This window comes from Trachemys scripta, chromosome 14 (genome assembly GCF_013100865.1).
Source record: "Trachemys scripta elegans isolate TJP31775 chromosome 14, CAS_Tse_1.0, whole genome shotgun sequence".
NCBI lineage: Eukaryota > Metazoa > Chordata > Testudines > Emydidae > Trachemys > Trachemys scripta.
The window spans coordinates 34650487-34667691 of NC_048311.1; the positions used below are offsets into that span (position 1 = coordinate 34650487).

At 50.0% G+C, this 17205-nt stretch overlaps 1 protein-coding gene across 3 annotated transcripts; it reads right to left on the reverse strand.

Annotated features, from left to right (window-relative positions):
* ARHGDIA (Rho GDP dissociation inhibitor alpha) lies at window positions 1-16934 on the reverse strand. Of its 3 annotated transcripts, XM_034789966.1 has the most exons (7): window positions 16754-16934; window positions 14261-14387; window positions 5487-5697; window positions 4873-4956; window positions 3113-3189; window positions 2865-2928; window positions 1-1833 (listed from the first exon to the last, which is right to left on the reverse strand). In XM_034789966.1, the coding sequence occupies exons 3-7, from the start codon at window positions 5674-5676 to the stop codon at window positions 1634-1636; spliced, it is 615 nt and encodes a 204-aa protein (XP_034645857.1). In that variant the 5' UTR covers window positions 5677-5697; window positions 14261-14387; window positions 16754-16934; the 3' UTR covers window positions 1-1633. The 3 variants fall into 3 exon arrangements, with proteins under 3 accessions (XP_034645857.1, XP_034645856.1, XP_034645858.1); XM_034789965.1 differs by lacking the exon at window positions 14261-14387 and having other exon boundaries at window positions 16754-16927; XM_034789967.1 differs by lacking the exons at window positions 14261-14387; window positions 16754-16934 and adding an exon at window positions 16445-16585.
* Between the last annotated feature and the right edge of the window lie 271 nt (window positions 16935-17205).

Sequence of the window (17205 nt, forward strand, 5' to 3'; positions counted from 1 at the left end):
GTCAGTTTGAAGGTTTTATTTAACTGTCATAAAAGGGGAAGCAGATGATTCCAAATCTGTTAATCTGGGTCTAAGATTTACAGACAAAATGCACCAAATCAAATTAACAAAACTCTCTCTCTAAGGGGCAGGGGGAGAGGAAGAGTTGGGGCAGAAGATGTAGCTACAGGAAAACCACACACACTTGGTCCCAGTTTGGTACAACATCAGTGTTATCAAAGCAACCAGAGAAGATGGCTGCAGAGCTTGGAACATGCTTGTCCAGTAGCCGGAGGGCCCTCGAGAGTTCCTGCCCCCGCCTACCGTGCCAGTGTGGGTGTTAGGGATGCCAGGCTGCAGTGCTGTGAGGATGCAAGGGGAAGAGGGACTGCTAAAGAGACATGGAGTCTACTTGTCAAGGCAATAAATACTGACAGGCCAGGCACGAGATTTCAAAGGCAGAACTGATACATAAGGCATTAACTGCTCTTGAATATTTGTCCATTGCAAGCTCTTTGTTCTCACCAGGTTGTGAAAGCAGCTGCAGAACTGGACTGATTTATCACCCAGCCGAAAACCAAACCAAGAGACGGGGCAGGAGCTGCCCTGGCATTTCAGTGCTTTACAGCCAAAAATGGCTCCAATGAAATAATTCGGAGGTGACAGCAGCACTCATGACTCCCATACCCACCGCAGGAAAGATGCTGGGGCAGACACAGGAAGGCACCGGGCTGTTGAGAGATCTACACTAACAGGGCCAACACCTCCATAGCAGAAAGTGGGAGAGTTCTGCCAGTGCAGCTTTCTCTGGACATCCCCAAGGATGGCTCGGTGTGGGCTGGGAGCAGCACAGGATGCCACAAGTCCTCCTCCTCTCAGGGCAGTAGGCTCAGGAGAATGGGCCAGCAGCGAAGTTAGTTGTGACTCATTTCTAATAAACCAATTCAACAAGACTGACTGAGATGAGAGGGCAGCATGCTAACAAACCTATGGGGTGGGAGCTAACAAGGTCAGGGCCCCTTCCTAGAGAATGCATGTTACACACATTAAGGCATCATGGTTACAGGAAACAGCCACAAATGAAGCTGCCAGCCAGTGTTCGAGACACTGGCTGGAGGGGAGGGGCAGGCCACAGACATGATTTTAGCCTACAGAAGGGTTCAGCGGCTGCCTGGCATCACAATTCCTCAGCCACCCAAAATGAGGCGCCACCCCATGAGCAGGAGCACTAGGAAAAGCCCCCTATGTGTGGGGAGCAGCTTGGAGATTCCCTCTCCTTCAGCACCTGCCTGTGGTTTATTCCAATGAAGAAAGGTCAGATGCAGCAACGGGAGAAGACCCTGATCAGGGCCCTGGGAGGGCAGGAAGCAATCCTACTTCTGTGTGTAGTGGAGAGGCCTAGGGGGCAGATGCCCCTGAGGCAGGCGGCTGGAGGTCAGATGCAGACAGCATGGTTTGGTCAGCTCCATTCAGTGATTCTCTGGGGGGGGGAGGGAGGGAAGGGGAGGGTAACTGAGCTGAGAGCTCTTCTTGTGGATTTAAGAAATGGGAGGGGAAGGTGAAATTCCAATGTCAGCACTTTGATACAGGGTGGGATTTCTACTGTAGCCACTGCCTGGCTAACTCTCTCTCTGGGGACTGGCCTGTGGAGGGGCTACTCCTTCCACTCCTTCTTGATGGTCAGGTTCCACTCCCAGGACAGATGGTCAGTCTTATCATCATCTGTGAATTTGGATTTGATGTTGTAGCTGCCCCGGGCCAGCATACCCTTGGGGGCTTCCTCCATGGGGGTCAGGAACTCGTACTCCTCTGCTCGGGGCCCATAGCTCCCAACCATGTAGTCAGTCTTGTCAACTGGAAGGAGACGGGTGGGGTGGAAAAGAATGAGCCTCCACAGAGCTGGTGCTGAGGCTGAAGTTCATGAACAGATTCTAGCCCCTCCCGACTACCGTGCCATCTCCCCACAGAAGGCACATGGCTGGGTTCAGAGCTAGAGAATTCAGCCACTCCATGCAGGCTCTGAGCCTCTTCCACATGGGGATGGACACCCGCCCACCCAGTGCAGCAGGTCAAGCAACAGGAGGGGAAGAAGCCACTATTCGTAAAGCACTAAGTTTTGCTTCATTCGAGGCCGATGGGCTCAAATGCAGCCGGAGCCATTGACATCATCCAGGCCCTTGCACTGCAGCAGAGCCTGAAGGAGGTTTCCCACCGCCAGTGCGGAGCCAAAGGTGCACATGAGCAGCGGTTCTCAACTGAGGGTCCCCAAACCCTTTCAGGGGGGCCGCGGAGCCCCACAGCTGAAACCCGGTGCCCTGAGCCCCAGCGCTGAAGCCAGGAATGGCACGGAGCTGAAGCTGGGAGCCACATTGGGAGCCCCCCAGCCCACACCCTGAGCTACTCCCCTCACTTTGCACAGCCCCTAGCTACCCCCCCTTCTGCACCCTGAGTGGTTTTCAAATTGAGTCCCCCCCTTTGAGTTATATGTTTTGGTTGCGTCCCCAGACACCCCAGACAGGCTGGGTGGCCTCCTGAGTGAGTCAAGGGGTGAAGGTGGTGCTGCCTCCCTGGACCCTGCTGCGTGGAGCTGGCTCAAGCCCCGCCAGCCTTTGCCCTCACCCCCCAAATAGAAGTAAAACTATGCCTTGCCCAAGGGTCCCCCATTGGCCGAGACCCCCACGCTCCGTCCCAGGCCCTGGCGTTTTTATAGCATGTTGAGGGGGGCCTCAGCAAGAAAGGTTGCGACCCCCCTGTTCTAAAGTAAGGAGTCTCCTCCCACCATGCCAGAGCCAGATGGAAAGTGGGGGTGGCACATACATCTCACTGCAAGCGGGCTGGGAGACCCACTCTTGCAAAGCAATGTCTGGAACAATGGAAGCACTTACTTTTCACTCCTTTCCTGAACGTGTGCTGAATGTACTTCAGCCCCGACACGATCTCCTTGTTCACCTGCAGAGATAAACAAGACTTCACAGCAGAGCGGCCACCGCCCTCCCCATATCTGGGGAAGGGCAGGGGCCTGTGTCTCAGTGCATCCCTTGGGATTGGTGACCTCCCTCTTTCAGGATGTCTGGTTGCTGTATGCCTGGAGTACACAGATAAGCTTGGGCCAGTGACTCTCACAAGTTCTTACCCGGAAGGAGATTTTTATCCGATACTCCACACCCTCCTTCAGCACAAACGACTGCTTCTTGTAGCTTTCCAGGTTACCTACAGAGAAGGGAGAAGTTTGCTCAGACTCCCTAGGGACTGTGCTGTGGGATGCATTTGGGGTGGGCCCTGTACCAGAGACTGGAGCTATTGGAATATAAACAAGTGCTAGGTTGCAGGCAGGGCAAGTGTCCCTTCCTTCATGTCAGGGTCCTCCCTGGCCCCAGCTCCTGCATTAACACCTTTGGTTTCCACAGAAGAGTGCAACCACACTGCGGTGGTACAGACTCCCCAACAGGGGACAGCATCCCAGACGCTCTCCTCCCAGGAAGAGAAATGTGATTTACTCATGGGTGTCTCCGTTTAGAGATCTCCCCACCTCACACCCACCCACGCTGGAAGCTACCACCATTTCTAAGTTAGTCCATGCAAGCCCTACAGAATCCACCTATCCACACCAGAGGATATGGCTCAGTTTCAGAACAATTCGCTCTCTTAACAAGACTCAACACCAAGGTCCTCTTCCCAGAATCAGCAGGAAGAAATGTGATCCTCAAACGGAGAACCTGGAGACCTGGCTCAGGACCCCCAGTCCCATTATCAGGAAGCTACTGGTTATGCTGTAATTCCAGCCTCATGCCACCAGAGGAGGCTGGTGCAACATTCCCCATGGATTAGAACCCAGGGAAGGCTTTCATTCAACACAGCTTATTTTGGGGCAGTATTTTTAAGAGAGTTCTGGCAACAATAACTTGTTTGTGAAGCCCCTTCATTTAGCGTGGGGTTCAGTCCTGCACCCCCCAGGCCTGAGCAGAGTTTGGTGGGAGGAATGAGGAGTTATGGCAGGATTAGGGCCGTGGGTTTGCTAACTTTAGGAAAGCAGGTTTCAGAGCGGAGCCGTGTTAGTCTGTATCAGCAAAAACAACGAGGAGTCCTTGTGGCAACTCAGAGACTAACAAATGTATTTGGGCATAAGCTTTCGTGGGCTAGAACCCACTTCATCAGATGCATGAAGTGAAAAATACAGGAGCAGGTATAAATACGTGAAAGGATGGGGGTTGCTTTACCAAGTGTGAGGTCAGTCTAACGAGACAAATCAATTAACAGCAGGATACCAAGGGAGGAAAAATAACTTTTGAAGTGGTAAGCGAGTGGCCCATTACAAACAGTTGACAAGAAGGTGTGAGTAACAGTAGAGAGAAATTAGTATTGTGGAAATTAAGTTTTGGTTTTGTAATGACCCAACCACTCCCAGTCTTTATTCAGGCCTAATCTGATGGTGTCCAGTTTGCAAATTAATTCCAGTTCTGCAGCTTCACGTTGGAGTCTGTTTTTGAAGTTTTTTTGTTGAAGAATTGCCACTTTTAGCCCGTGCTTGCCAAGTGGCTCCTGGGCTCCTCCAGCTGGTAGCATCTAAGTAGCGCCTGCAGGACTGAATGTGCACAACCAACAGGAGTCTGAAAGGCACTGCGCTAGGAGCCTTCACACTGCAGTTCATGTACAGGATGCAGAGAGGCTGCAGTACTGACCACCAGGCTGGAAGCCCCAAACTCATCGGAGGAGCCTGACCCACTGCATGTTTGGAAATACACATTTCAGCAGGTCACTTCCACCTCTGGGATCCAGGTCAGAATGGACAGTGAACCTGGCCTGGCCCCCCACCAGAGCTCCGACTGTCTGCAGTGAGCTAGCCTAGGTTTGTCTCCCTTGGAAGATACACCGCAGTACCCATCTCCTGCTTACCTGTCAGGTCCAGCTCCAGAGGACCAGGGGCGGTGGCACAGACCAGTGTCAGTTTGGTCACCACCACATTAGGAGTACTGGGATCTAAGACGAAGAAGAGGCTGTTAGACAAGTCCTAAAAGTGCTAATGACATCCCCGCCCCAGGCCCCAACCCATCTACATCCTTTTCTCTCCTTTCACTCAGCTCCTGGAAACGTAAAGGAGCAGGTAAGAACTAGAAAGAATGGGCCTGCCTGGAGCAGAGATCCAGGGTTCCCCTTGTTTTATACCCAGGGAGGAAAGAGGTCTCAGAACCTTTCATTCAGAAGCAACATCCCAGAAGATATTGACTCACAAGCTTTAGTCAAAGGACCAGTGGCTGATTTAAGCTAGCCAGGTAAATACTGGCAGACCAGACAGCTAGCAGTGCCCTCATTGGAGGCTTACTCTCAATTGGTCATTTGCATCCTCGAGTTAAAGCTGGGCTTTCAGCAGCATGAGGAGAGATCTAGGAGGAGGGTGGGAGAGCTCTTCGTGTCTGCCTGAAGCAGTCAGAGGTGTAGAGAAGCGGTCTGGCTGTTACAGCTGTCTGCACAGATAGACCCACGCGCTTGGAGAGGACACCAGGACTCACCAGTAGCAACGCTGACAGGTCCCAGCAGCGCCTCCTTGTACTTCCGCAGGCTCTCATCATCCTTGTCCAGCTCCTGGATCTCTTGGATGCTTTTCTGGGCAGGCGGTTTGTAGTTGACCGAGTGTTCATCCTCCTCATTCTCGGCCGCAATCTGGGCCAGCTGCTCTGCGGTCGGCTCCTGCTCTGCCATCTTTACACCCGTGAGTGACACCTAGGAGGGGAGAGTGGGAAATGGGATCAGTGGCCTGAGGCAGCTGCTTCCTGCACAAGAGGCCATGCTGCTGAGAAGTCCTGCAGAGCTCCTCAATAGACACCTCATTCCTTCCTCAGCCAACGTAGGGCTCCCCAGAGAGTTGGCCAGGAACTCCAGCTTTCGGAGGGCTCAGTTCAATGCACGCTTGTTCCCAAACGCCTGTGGGCGGTTTGGCTAGCTGTCTCAGGGGGATGAATTAGGCAGGACATTCCCAGAACATCTAGTTCTCTGCAGCGTGTGGCCTCTTATGAGCGCCTGAGTCAGATTGGCAAGCAGGTGCAGAATCTCTGGTTAACCCATGGAGTCCCAACTGCACCAGGGGGTAGGGAGACTTCAATCTCTGCATTTTGAATGTTAAATTGCCAGGACAACAGATAGCCTTTGGAGAAGTGTGATTAGAAAAACCTTCTGCCCACAAGAACAGCTGAGTGGAGAAACCCAAAGAGTAGATCTGGGCCTTTGTTACATTCTGCTTCTCTACAGCACTCAAGTCTATCTAAGAAAAGATGTCTGCTACATTGTTGGCCCAAGTCCCAGAGGCCTCAGCGATGATCAACAGGCCTGTAGCTCAAAATGCAACTGGATCAGTCTGTTCTAAAAGGGGCACCAGCTGTCCCCAAATTGCGGGAAAAGGCACCTGCCTTGGCATCTCTCACACTCAGTCCTTTCCAAAGGTCGGAGCCAAGGCACGGCCAGTGAAGAGCAACAGCTATTGGATTAATAGCATTTGTACGAACTTGGCTCAATGGTGCAAGTCTCCAGCCACTTTGTGAACAGGCAGTAGGAAGTAGTGTGTGGAGTAGCCATCGTTAAGGGTGAAGCCCCATTCCCATTATAAAAGCCATTCTTCACTCCCACCCCACAATCCCCCTCTCAAGCTTCACAGGCCACATCATCCAAGGCGAGATTTTCCTCAGAAAAATGTCAGAAGAGTTTAAAGTTAATGGTGAAGACTTTGAAAACCCATGACTGTTTGAAGCTTCCCTGTAGTGGGCACCCCAACTGCAAACACTCCAGAAGTATCACCCTTTACAAACAAGCGGTGAAGGGATCCAGACATTTCCCCACCTTTTAGCCTGGTCTACACTTTAAAATTAGATCAGCCTAGCTACATTATTCAGGCTGCGAAAAATGCTGTTCCCTGTGCAATGTGGTTAAGATCAACCTAACCCTCAGTATAGACTCAGCTAGGTCAACCTAGCCACCACCTCTTGGAGAGGCTGGTTAAATACATCAATGGAAAAACCCTTTCTGTTAAGGTAGGAAGTGTCTATATTACAGGAAACTGCAGCACCATAGCGGTACTGTTGTGGTGCAGACATACCCTAAATCAGTGGTTCTCAAACTTTTGTACTGGTGACCCCGTTCCCACAGCAAGCCTCTGAGTGTGACCCCCCCCCTTATAAATTAAAAACACTTTTTAATATATTTAAACACCGTTATAAACGCTGGATGCAAAGCGGGGCTTGGGGTGGAGGCTGACACCTCGTGACCCCCTGAGGGGTCCGACCCCCAGTTTGAGTGCCCTAAATCCTTCATTACTCCCTATCATCCTACATGACTTGCCACTCATTCTTCATTTTGCCTCCTAGAACTTTGCATACATAGCTGCAGAAGTCAAAACGGATAAAACAATTATAAAATCCTGTTCACTATTCAAGGGAGCCATTTCCAACATACTGCATCACATATACTACAAAAATACTCCATGCTCAATAAAGTTAAATACAAACTTATAAGGACTACATAGACTTACATAAACCTACAATATCTCTACACAGATATCCAGTGGTTGGAGGTTGAAGCTAGACAAATGCAGGTGAGAAACAGAACACAATTAGCCACTGGGAAAACTCAGCTAGAGATGAAGAGGATTCTTACTCATTCAATGTCTTAAAATCAATATTTTATTTTATTTTTTGAAAGATATGCTATAGCTCAAACAAGTTCTGGGTTTGATGCAGAAGTTACTGGGTGAGATTCTCTGGCCTGTGTCCGGCTATATCATCATAATGGTCCCTTCAGAACTTAAAAATCTATGCACCTCCTAATCAATACATTTCATAACCAAAGATTAATTATTCCATTTCTACTCCCCCAATGGATCACCCCAAGGAAAAAGCTCCCAGAACTCAGACATGGCACACCCTGCGATTATACATCAGTTAATTTCTTCTACTACATGAGAGTGACAACAGAATCTATTGCATTCTAGAAAAAGACATGTCAAGGTCAAGGGTGAGTCAGGTGGAGAGTGGGGACCCAATCAGACCCATTCATTTCCAGACTCCTTTGGGAGGAGGTTTTGGTAAGGGAAGCGTGTGGGGGTGCTAGATGGACTCCAGTGAAACATTCAACCAGGATGTTAACTGCACTTATTTTATGCAAGTCTTGTTTGGGAATAAGACCGAGGGACCAGTTCTGCTCCATTTTGTGATGTTCTCCGCCACCTCCTGAATATCTCTGCTACATGAGAAACAGCCCTAGCCGGACCATCAAAATAGACAAAGAATGTTCCAGCTGCCAGGGCTCTCGGGTCCACGTACGGCTGCTCACATGGCTGCAAATCAACCAAAGGGCCTAGAAACCCAAGCATGGCACAAGCACTGAATCTCCACCTGGGAACAGAGCTGTGCATTTCTGATGAGCTGCCCAAAGCTCCCAGGAACTAGCTTTTTGGGGTGGCAGTTTCAGTGTGTTCTCAAACAGCACACTGGAGTGCTCACTCAACACTTCCAGACTTGAGGTAGAGATTTTCTGCCTGCTCTGGTTAGCCACAGGATTGGAAACAAGTGGCTCTTGGGCGTGAACAAGAAAACTTTCCATGGCCAGTCTGCACTTAATATTCCACAATTGGCAACATTGACCCAGCCTCTGAGCAGATGCTTCTGCTTCCACAGCACCACTGTAGCGGGCCTCTTCAGACTAGATGATCTACTGGTCCCTTCTGGCCTTAATCTATGAATTCAGTGGGAAGATGTCTGATCTCTGGTATATCACATTTCATCTGTTTCCCCTGTACTGAACCCAATAATAGGTTGGGCTAATGCATCTTTTAAAAAGGCATCCATCTAAGTCTGGATTTGAAGACCAGAGATGAAATCCACCACTTCCATTGGTTAACCTTCCAATAGTTAATCAACCTCATTGTTTAAAAACTGCCTTCTTTCTAATTTTAGTCTGTCTGGCTTCAGTTTCCAGCAATTGGTTCTTGTTCTGCCTTTCTCTGCTAGATTAAAGATTAAAGCTGGTATTTTCTTTCCATCAAGATATTTACACACCACATTTTTCTGGATTAGCTAAACAGATTGGTCTCACTAAGGCATTTTCTCCATCGCTCACATTGTTTGTGGCTCCTTTCTGCACCCTCTCCAGTTTTTCAACATCCTTTTAAAAAACGTTGACCCCAGAACCGTACACACTAGAATTAGTCTCAGAGGTAAAAACCACCTCCTCATTCTGACTCACTACTCCTGGTTTAGCAACCAAGGGTTACATTAGCTCTTTGCCGCAGCATCACACTGGGAGCTTGTCCACTCTGACTCCTAAATCCTTTTCAGAGTCAGTGCTTTCCAAGATATAGTAACCAATTTTATAGGTATGACCTACATTTTTGAATTCTAGATGTCTGACCTTTTTACTTGGTGTATTGATGAATTTTCTTTGAATGGGTGCAGCTTATCAAGTGATCCAGATCAGTGGCTCTCAACCTTTCAGACGACTGTACTCCTTTCAGGAGTCTGATTTGTCTTACATACTCCCAAGTTTCCCCTCGCTTAAAAACTACTTGCTTACAAAAATCAGTCAAAAATACAGAAGTGTCATAGCCCACTACTGAAAAATTGCTTTTTTTGATTTTTACCACAGAATTATAAATCAATTGGAACATAAATATTGTACTTGCACTTCAGTGTGTAGTACATAGAGCAGTATAAACAAGTCATTGTATGAAATTGTAGTTTGTGCTGACTTCGCTAGGGCTTTTTACGTAGCCTGTTGTAAAACTAGGCAACTATCTAGATGATTTTAGTACCCCCTGGAAGACCTGTGTGTACCCCCCGGTTGAGAACCACTGATCTAGATCACTCTGTAGGACTGCCCTTTCCCCAATTACCATTCCACCACAAGTTTTTATCAGCAATGATTTTATACTTACTTCCGGATCCTTTGTAAAAATATTGAAGAGCATCAGACCTAGAACTGATCCCTGCTGAGCTCCACTAGAAATACTCTCACTTAATGATTCCCCACTGACAACTACTTCATGATCTCTCCGTTAGCCAGTTAATTTGACATGTGCTTCACTCATGCTGTCTAGTTCTAACACTTTACAAGAGTCTATTACACCTACAAAGTTACCTTTATCAACCAACCTTTAGTGTCATCAACAACTAAATCAGGTTTGACAAGAGCTATTCACAAGAGACTAGGGAGAGGCAGAGAGTCTCCCAATAGCTGCCATTGAGACGCACTGTGGAACTGCAGGAGAGTCTCCTGTTTCTCCAGGGTGGATGATGCAGCCATTTGCTCCCAAACTCCAAATATTCCCCTCACACCAGAGGAAGGGAAGCCTCCACTTTGAGTTATCATAATTAATCACTAATTAAACCCCAAGTCAGAGCAAAGGGAGCCTGGAGGAGGCCAAGCAATCCAAAGGCAGAACTTGAATCCAGACGTGATCTCCCCTGCAGACACTAGTTAAGGAAACCCACTTAGAGTGCCTCTCCAAGGCCACTACCTGCACTCTGGCCAGTGCTGGACACTGGAAAGTTGTCAGAATTTCAACGCAACACACAGCAGGCCAGCACAGTGCTAATGCAGTTCCTCCCAGTCCTGCACTCCACTCCGGAAGCTGGCTTGGCTCTGCATGGGTGTGTCCGCATGCTTTGGACATTACCGAAGAGCTGCTGCTGGTGGCAATCTTGCATTGGTCAGAGCAGGAAACCAGTTCGACAGGCCTCTGTCTGCACCCCACGCATGGAGCTGTGCCCCATTTGCTCACCCCCACAACAAAGCAGCTGGGGTATCTTGTGTTCTCCCCTCCTCTATCAGCACCTAGTCTCCATCAGCAGGGCTGGCTCCAGCTTTTTTGCTGCCCCAAGCAGCAAAAAAACAACAAACGATTGAGCTGCCGCCAAAGAGGAAGAGACCGAGCGAAGGACTCGCCGAAGACTAAAGCGGAGCGCTTGAGCTGCCGCCGAAGACCCGGACATACTGCCCCTTTCTATTGGCCGCCCCAGGCACCTGCTTCCTTTGCTGGTGCCTGGAGCCGGCCCTGTCCATCAGCCCCATCTTCCCAAGCATCCAGACTTCCCTCAAAACAGACATTTTGAATGAGCATCCTGCCTCAAGGGGGACAGAGGTGCTGTTCTGCTAATCATCACCGGCAATTGCCCTCATTATAGAATTAGACCCATTGACATGGATGGACGGGAACACCAGAGAGCCTGGATGAATACTTTAAGGACCATTGCAGTCCCCCATTAGCCACAAAGGAACCAGCCCTTTCCCTGTCTCTCACACTGACAAACTAGAGAATTTCTAAGGCCATGAAAAGCTGCTGCAGACCACAACTGGGAAAAGCAAACTCCAGCCCGCCAGTCACCTGGGAGGTCAGGGCTGTTACGCCCAGCAGCTCAGGACAGGCCTCATCTCTCCTCAGAAGAAATGGACAAGAGTAATGCTGCTGCATTTCCTTCAGCAAGGCCCCCAGGCAGAGCTAAGAACAGTAACATCATAAATCAGAGGGTCCAGTGGCACCTTTAAGCAAAGGACCCTCTGTTGCTTTTTACAGATTCAGACTAACACGGATACCCCTCTGATACTTGACATCATAAATCAGAAGCCACACAGCTCTTGGGAGGGGAGGCCTGTGTGACCCTTGTGTGGGTGGAGGGTTACAGAAGCACATTGCAAAGTAGGGGGGGGAGGAGGGCACTCCTCCCTACACTGAAAAGCACATGCCTGAGGTCACAGTTCCTCAGTTGCTTCTTCAGGAAAGGCACCAAGCCAGAAAGGAAGGAGGCTTCCAGGCACACAAAGCTTTTTCCAAGGCCCTTGACCTCTTCCTTTGGGCTGCAGAGAGAAGCCATTTACCACAGTCCAGGGTTAGTAGGATAGTGGGGGCCTTAGGGTAACAGGCACTTTGCTGTTCATTTCCAGGTGCCCCCTGCTGCGTGAGATCGTTAGAAAAAAAAAAAAAAAAAATCAAGGAATCAATTGTAATTGAACTTTCCAGAAACACCCTACGGCCTGTGCTCACGAGTCCCGTACCATCAGGAGCACAGGCCTAACATGTTTAGCAGGCACAGAATCTCCTGCAGAAGAGGCAGTGCCCTCCCCCCCATCATCTTAATTCCTTCTTCTAAGAACTTTAGCTCCACTTGGCCAATAAGATGACTAATGTCCTGATGTGATAATTGGTAGTGTGTGACAGATCACAGGTCAAACCTCAGGCATTGTAGGGAAACTCCCTTCTCAGGCACCTCCAGATCCTAGCTGCCTAGGAAATGCTCACTGTTAGAAGGTTCTGTCCTACAGCTGCTGTAATGGACCTAAAACATGAGCATTGCCTAACATGGACTGTCATTTTCTTCCTGGTCTTAGAATACTTTCCATACTCCTGGTTGTTTTCATTGTCCTGAACACTGGATTCCCTCCCACCAGCCTAGCATCTCATCTCTGATCACCTTCCTTTGGACTCCCCCAAGTTGCAGTTTTCAACTGTAAGTTCAAACCAGACAGATATTTAACTACAGACAGATCACCATTTACCATGACGACAGGTTTCTGAGTGGTAGCCGTGTTAGTCTGTATCAGCAAAAAGAATGAGTACTGTGGCAGCTGTCACCCTACAAGAGTCTACAGTACAGAAGAACCTAAAGCCAGTTTTGGCAGGATCTTCCAGGGTCTGTCACCAAACTTGTTCTGTAATACAGCTAAAGAGCCTCCAGGCTCCTGAGAGATTCTGACTATCTAGAACAGGATAATACACCTCTACCTCGATATAATGTGACCCAATATAACACGAATTCGGATATAATGCGGTAAAGCAGTGCTCCGGGGCGGGGGGGGCGCTGCGCACTCTGATGGATCAAAGCAAGTTCAGTATAACACAGTTTCACCTATAACGTGGTAAGATTTTGGCTCCCGAGGATAGCGTTATATCGAGGTAGAGATGTACGTGCCTGTTGCTGGCTAAAACCACTTCTGAGTGGGAAGAGAACTCCCAGACTCTACTGCTTCTAGAAAAGTCAGATTCGAGACTGTCTTGCTCCAAGCAATGATGCAGCTGCATAAGGCTCCAGTTGCACCTCATGCTATCCAGAACCTTGGAGATCACAAAAGATAAACCAATGCTTGTGAGAAATTGGAGCAGGCTGAATCGCTTCCTAGCAGAGGGAACTCTTACTGTCTTTATCCCTGTATCCAAGAGCCCTGCTGTTTCAAAACTTACAAACTGTTAGCTCCTCCTGGGTTAAGCAGACAGGACATGAGCACTAGAAAGAGACCCAGGCTCCTAAGAAACTGCAACCTGGCTACAGTTACAGCCTGATTAATGATGTGGCAACCAAGGAGCTAGCAGTATTGCAAGGGAGGACATCAGCCCCTGCTACCCAAGAAATCTGCTGGTGAGAAAATGTGCCCCAATTTCTGCCTTTTACATGAACAATCCCCAGAACAGAAACCTCTACAGAGCAACTAATGCTATACGCTCTACATTAGAAGTTCTGTGGCCCCATCCCTGGTCAAAGCCCTTCGACACTACTAGAATACAAAAAAGTAATAACTGAGTTTGACAGAAGGTCCCTTCAAGCAAGCTACAATTTTGGCTGGCCTGGGGATAAGTGTGTTATGCTCAGTGAGGGAGACTGGGGGTCAGAGGGGAGTTTGGGCTCATCACCATGCTATCCCATGGTGGCAGCAGCATGGATGGGTGTGTCACCTGGCAAAGAGTAAATTAAGACTCACTAATCACACCAGTAGGCAGGTTGACAGGACATTTCACATAAATTGCTCCCATACCCACAGGAATTCAGAAGAAAGAGAAAGTTCGAGCCTGATCATCCCACAGGGAAAGCCCCTCTTATGCCCTGGCACAAAGTTACTGCAGAATTCCAACGGTCAGGATTCCCGGTTTATCTGGGGGCTTTAGGTCCACACACTGCCCAGTCATCAGGAATAACGAAAGGACTCCACAAATGCCCTGCATCCCCTCAGGCACGCTGCAGTTTGGATCCAAGTGTCCATGAAGCTTCTGACTGCCAGAACTTGGACTGCACTACAGGGTTTGGATCACTCAATAAATTGCCTTACAGGTCGGTCTCATCTTACGCTGGGGTTACGTTCCGCAGTCAGCACGTAAAGTGAAAATCGTGTATAGTCAAAATTACATTGAGTGTAACAAAACAAAACCAACCAGCCAGCCAAACAAAACCAGGGTGCAGAGCAGCCAGAGCGGCGAACCAAAAACAAACAAACAAACAAAAAAAACAGGGTGCAAACTTTCGGTGCCACTTACTTGGCAGCTTGTGGCTGCCTCCCCCAGCCACGCTGGCGAGCCTCTGGGCGGGCGGGTGGCTGCACTCTGGCTAGCGGGACTCCCTGCGCTGCAGACGTACCCCAAAGCAGCGGAGTGCGCACCCTGGCTAGCCGGGGGGAGAGAGAGAAGGGGGTCAGCCAGGGCTTCCTTCAGGCAAGGCGCTTGCCACTCAGCCCCTCCCACCGCGCTGCCTGCCGGGAGGGCTCCATGCTGCTCCTGGCTGCAGCGGAACTGAAAGTTGTTGGTTGGCAGGGAGGGAAGGACGCAGGCTGCTGGGCTTGGTGCAGACCTGGCACTGGCTGGGGCAGACAGAGCGCGCAGCCCGCTCCCAGCAGGGCGCAGCTGCTCCCCTCCTCCGCGCCGCCACCCCCTACAGTGGCGCACTGAAAGTCATTGGTGAAACAAAAACAAAAAAAACAGGCAGGTACAGTATTTAAATTGTTATTTTTCTCTTTTTTTTGTTTCTGCTTATTTTGATAGCCCTATTGTTCCATAGGTGGTACAACTAGTACAGGGCTACAATAACTGGGGTGCACTGCAAGAGCTTTGAGAAACATCGGAGTGAAACAGCAGAGCATTCTGGACTATAACTGNCTGCCACCCCCTACAGTGGGGCACTGAAAGTCGTTGGCGAAACAAAAACAAAAACAAAACAGGCAGGTACAGTATTTAAATTGTTATTTTTCTCTCTTTTTTTTGATTCTGCTTATTTTGATGGCCCTATTGTTTCATAGGTGGTACAACTAGTACAGGGCTACAATAACTGAGGTGCACTGCAAGAGCTTTGAGAAACATAGGAGTGAAACAGCAGAACATTCTGGACTATAATTGAAGCTTAGGCCAGAATATAGGTGCTTCAGGTTGCTAGGTTATGTGGGAGCCACAAGGCTGTATTAGTAGGGTGTACTACAGGTGAAGCTTGAGAAACATCAGCAGAACTGTGTAAGGAATGCTTACACAGCACTTCCTATACTATGCTGAGCTGTTGCCAGCGCTACTGCAATTTCATATATTTAGTTTAAAAAAAGGGAAGCTGCCATTTTCAGAGCTGTTAGGAAAGAGGCTGGAAAACCACGGAAGTGATCATCCTCTCCCTCCCCCGAAACCTTCTGACGGGGCTTTCACACACTGGAAGCAGGTACATCAGGTACCTTAACAACCAAACTGCATACATACTCTTCATGCATATCAGCTTTGAAATGCACTGTGTCTGGCATTACAGAAGAAATAGTAGGACTTTAACCATTCTAACAAGGCAGGAAAGTAACATAGGGAAACCACTTCCGGATTCCCCATCACCAAAACAATCCAAAAGCAAGCAGTGAAAATACCCCATTTGAGGGAGGCTAGGAGAGCACTTAGCTCGATGGGAAGTACAAGGATATGAACATTCACTGCACTTAGCAAATGGAGCTCAGAAAAGCAGGTTGCCACTCAGATTCAATTCTGAACCTAAGAGCAGCAGCACACAGCAGTAATGAGCCATATAAAGCTGTTTCCCATGCACAAACGCTCTGAGTCTAACACTCCAGAGGTCCAGAGACCTCCTCCCATAGAAATCTAGCAACAAGTTTTAATTTGCTCCTCCCACACATTGCACCAGTTTTTAAAAAACTCCACCATCAGGATTGTAAAGGGGGGAAATTCATACTCCTGGGTACAGCCTCTCTCCAGTCCAGGTACTAAAGATAAGTTACAAAGGGAAACACCAAGTTAATGTCCTTTATGGTACATAAAAAGCTGAAAAAAGTTCTGCAGTTCTTATATTAAGAATTCTGTTTGATAGCCTGTCTCTGAACACTCTGGATGACTGCAGAACTACATGTGCCCTAAAAACAAACCTGATTAACTGAGAAGGGAAAGGGTTAAAGGGTATTTAATTCACAGCTAAGAAACAGCTGGAAAACAAAATTAATCAGCAACCCGACTCCTTCAAGGAAGGCTTTTGGATGCCCCCACTTCATGTCTCAGCAAAACAGCCAAGGCGACTTTATATTCCTGATATTTCAAGGCAGGCAACAAGCTTTTTTGCGACAGCCAAAGTCCAGGCGCCCCTCCCTTGCCGCTCCTGTGAACGAGCTCTGCTAGGACTCCAACTAGGGCAGCTACCAGAAACAAGGAAGCACCCGCTGTTCCCACACAGCAGCCCACAAGTGCCATTACCGGGGCCGTTCACTGCCCCGCGCTCCGAGCTGTCACCGGGATCCCCAACTAGCCGCTCCAGGGCCTGACACGCTGCCCGGGCCGCCCCCGGGCCCCCACCCGCGGGCCGCAGGCCGAGCCCGTGCCGCCGCAGGCTCGTGACCAGGGCGCTAGGCGCGGCACCCGCCGTGCGCCCAGCCGGGAACGCGGAAGTGGCGGGGACCCAGGGGACTCCCGGCCCGTGCGTGACCAGGGCCCCCCCGACCCGGAGACCGAGAAGCGCCGCAGCTCGGGCCCCGCCCGCGCACCCCAGCCCCACCCTCACCCTACCCGGCCCGTTCGCCTCCTCGCGCTGCTGTGACAACGCCACCCGGATCCGCCCAGCCGTCTCCGCGCGCCCCCGCACTTCCGGGACACCGCCGTCACTTCCCGTTTTAAGAGGACAGAGCCCAGTGCCTCTCTTCCGAGCAGGCCTCGCCGCGCTGATTGGCCAGCGGAGAGCGTGAGGGGCGCGCGACCGACGGTACCAATGATAGAGTTCGGAGCGTGGCTAGAGCGTCTCCTGAGGCGCCGTTCCCCTTCCGCCTCTTAATTGTTAGCGGAAGCCCTCGGGCGGGTGGGGGCCGGAAGCACAGAACCCCCGGCGGGAAGCGAGCGGCTGGGTGACGCAGGCCGCTGGGCGGGAGTTTAGCTGGGGCCGGTCCCTGCTGCTCACCGCGCCCAGGGGCAGCCCCGGCCCTCGCCACAAGGGCGGAGTTAAGGCCAAGCGGCGTGGTGTGCCC

Bases quoted from the DNA above. Each gene is read 5' to 3' on its own strand.
- ARHGDIA (XM_034789966.1), bottom strand. From the start codon at position 5,676: ATGGCAGAGCAGGAGCCGACCGCAGAGCAGCTGGCCCAGATTGCGGCC. The intron at 4,957-5,486 runs GTGAGTCCTGGT...TCTTCGTCTTAG, and splicing joins ACCTGTCAGCGTTGCTACTG to ATCCCAGTACTCCTAATGTG. The intron at 2,929-3,112 runs GTAAGAACTTGT...TTATCTCTGCAG, and splicing joins GGATAAAAATCTCCTTCCGG to GTGAACAAGGAGATCGTGTC.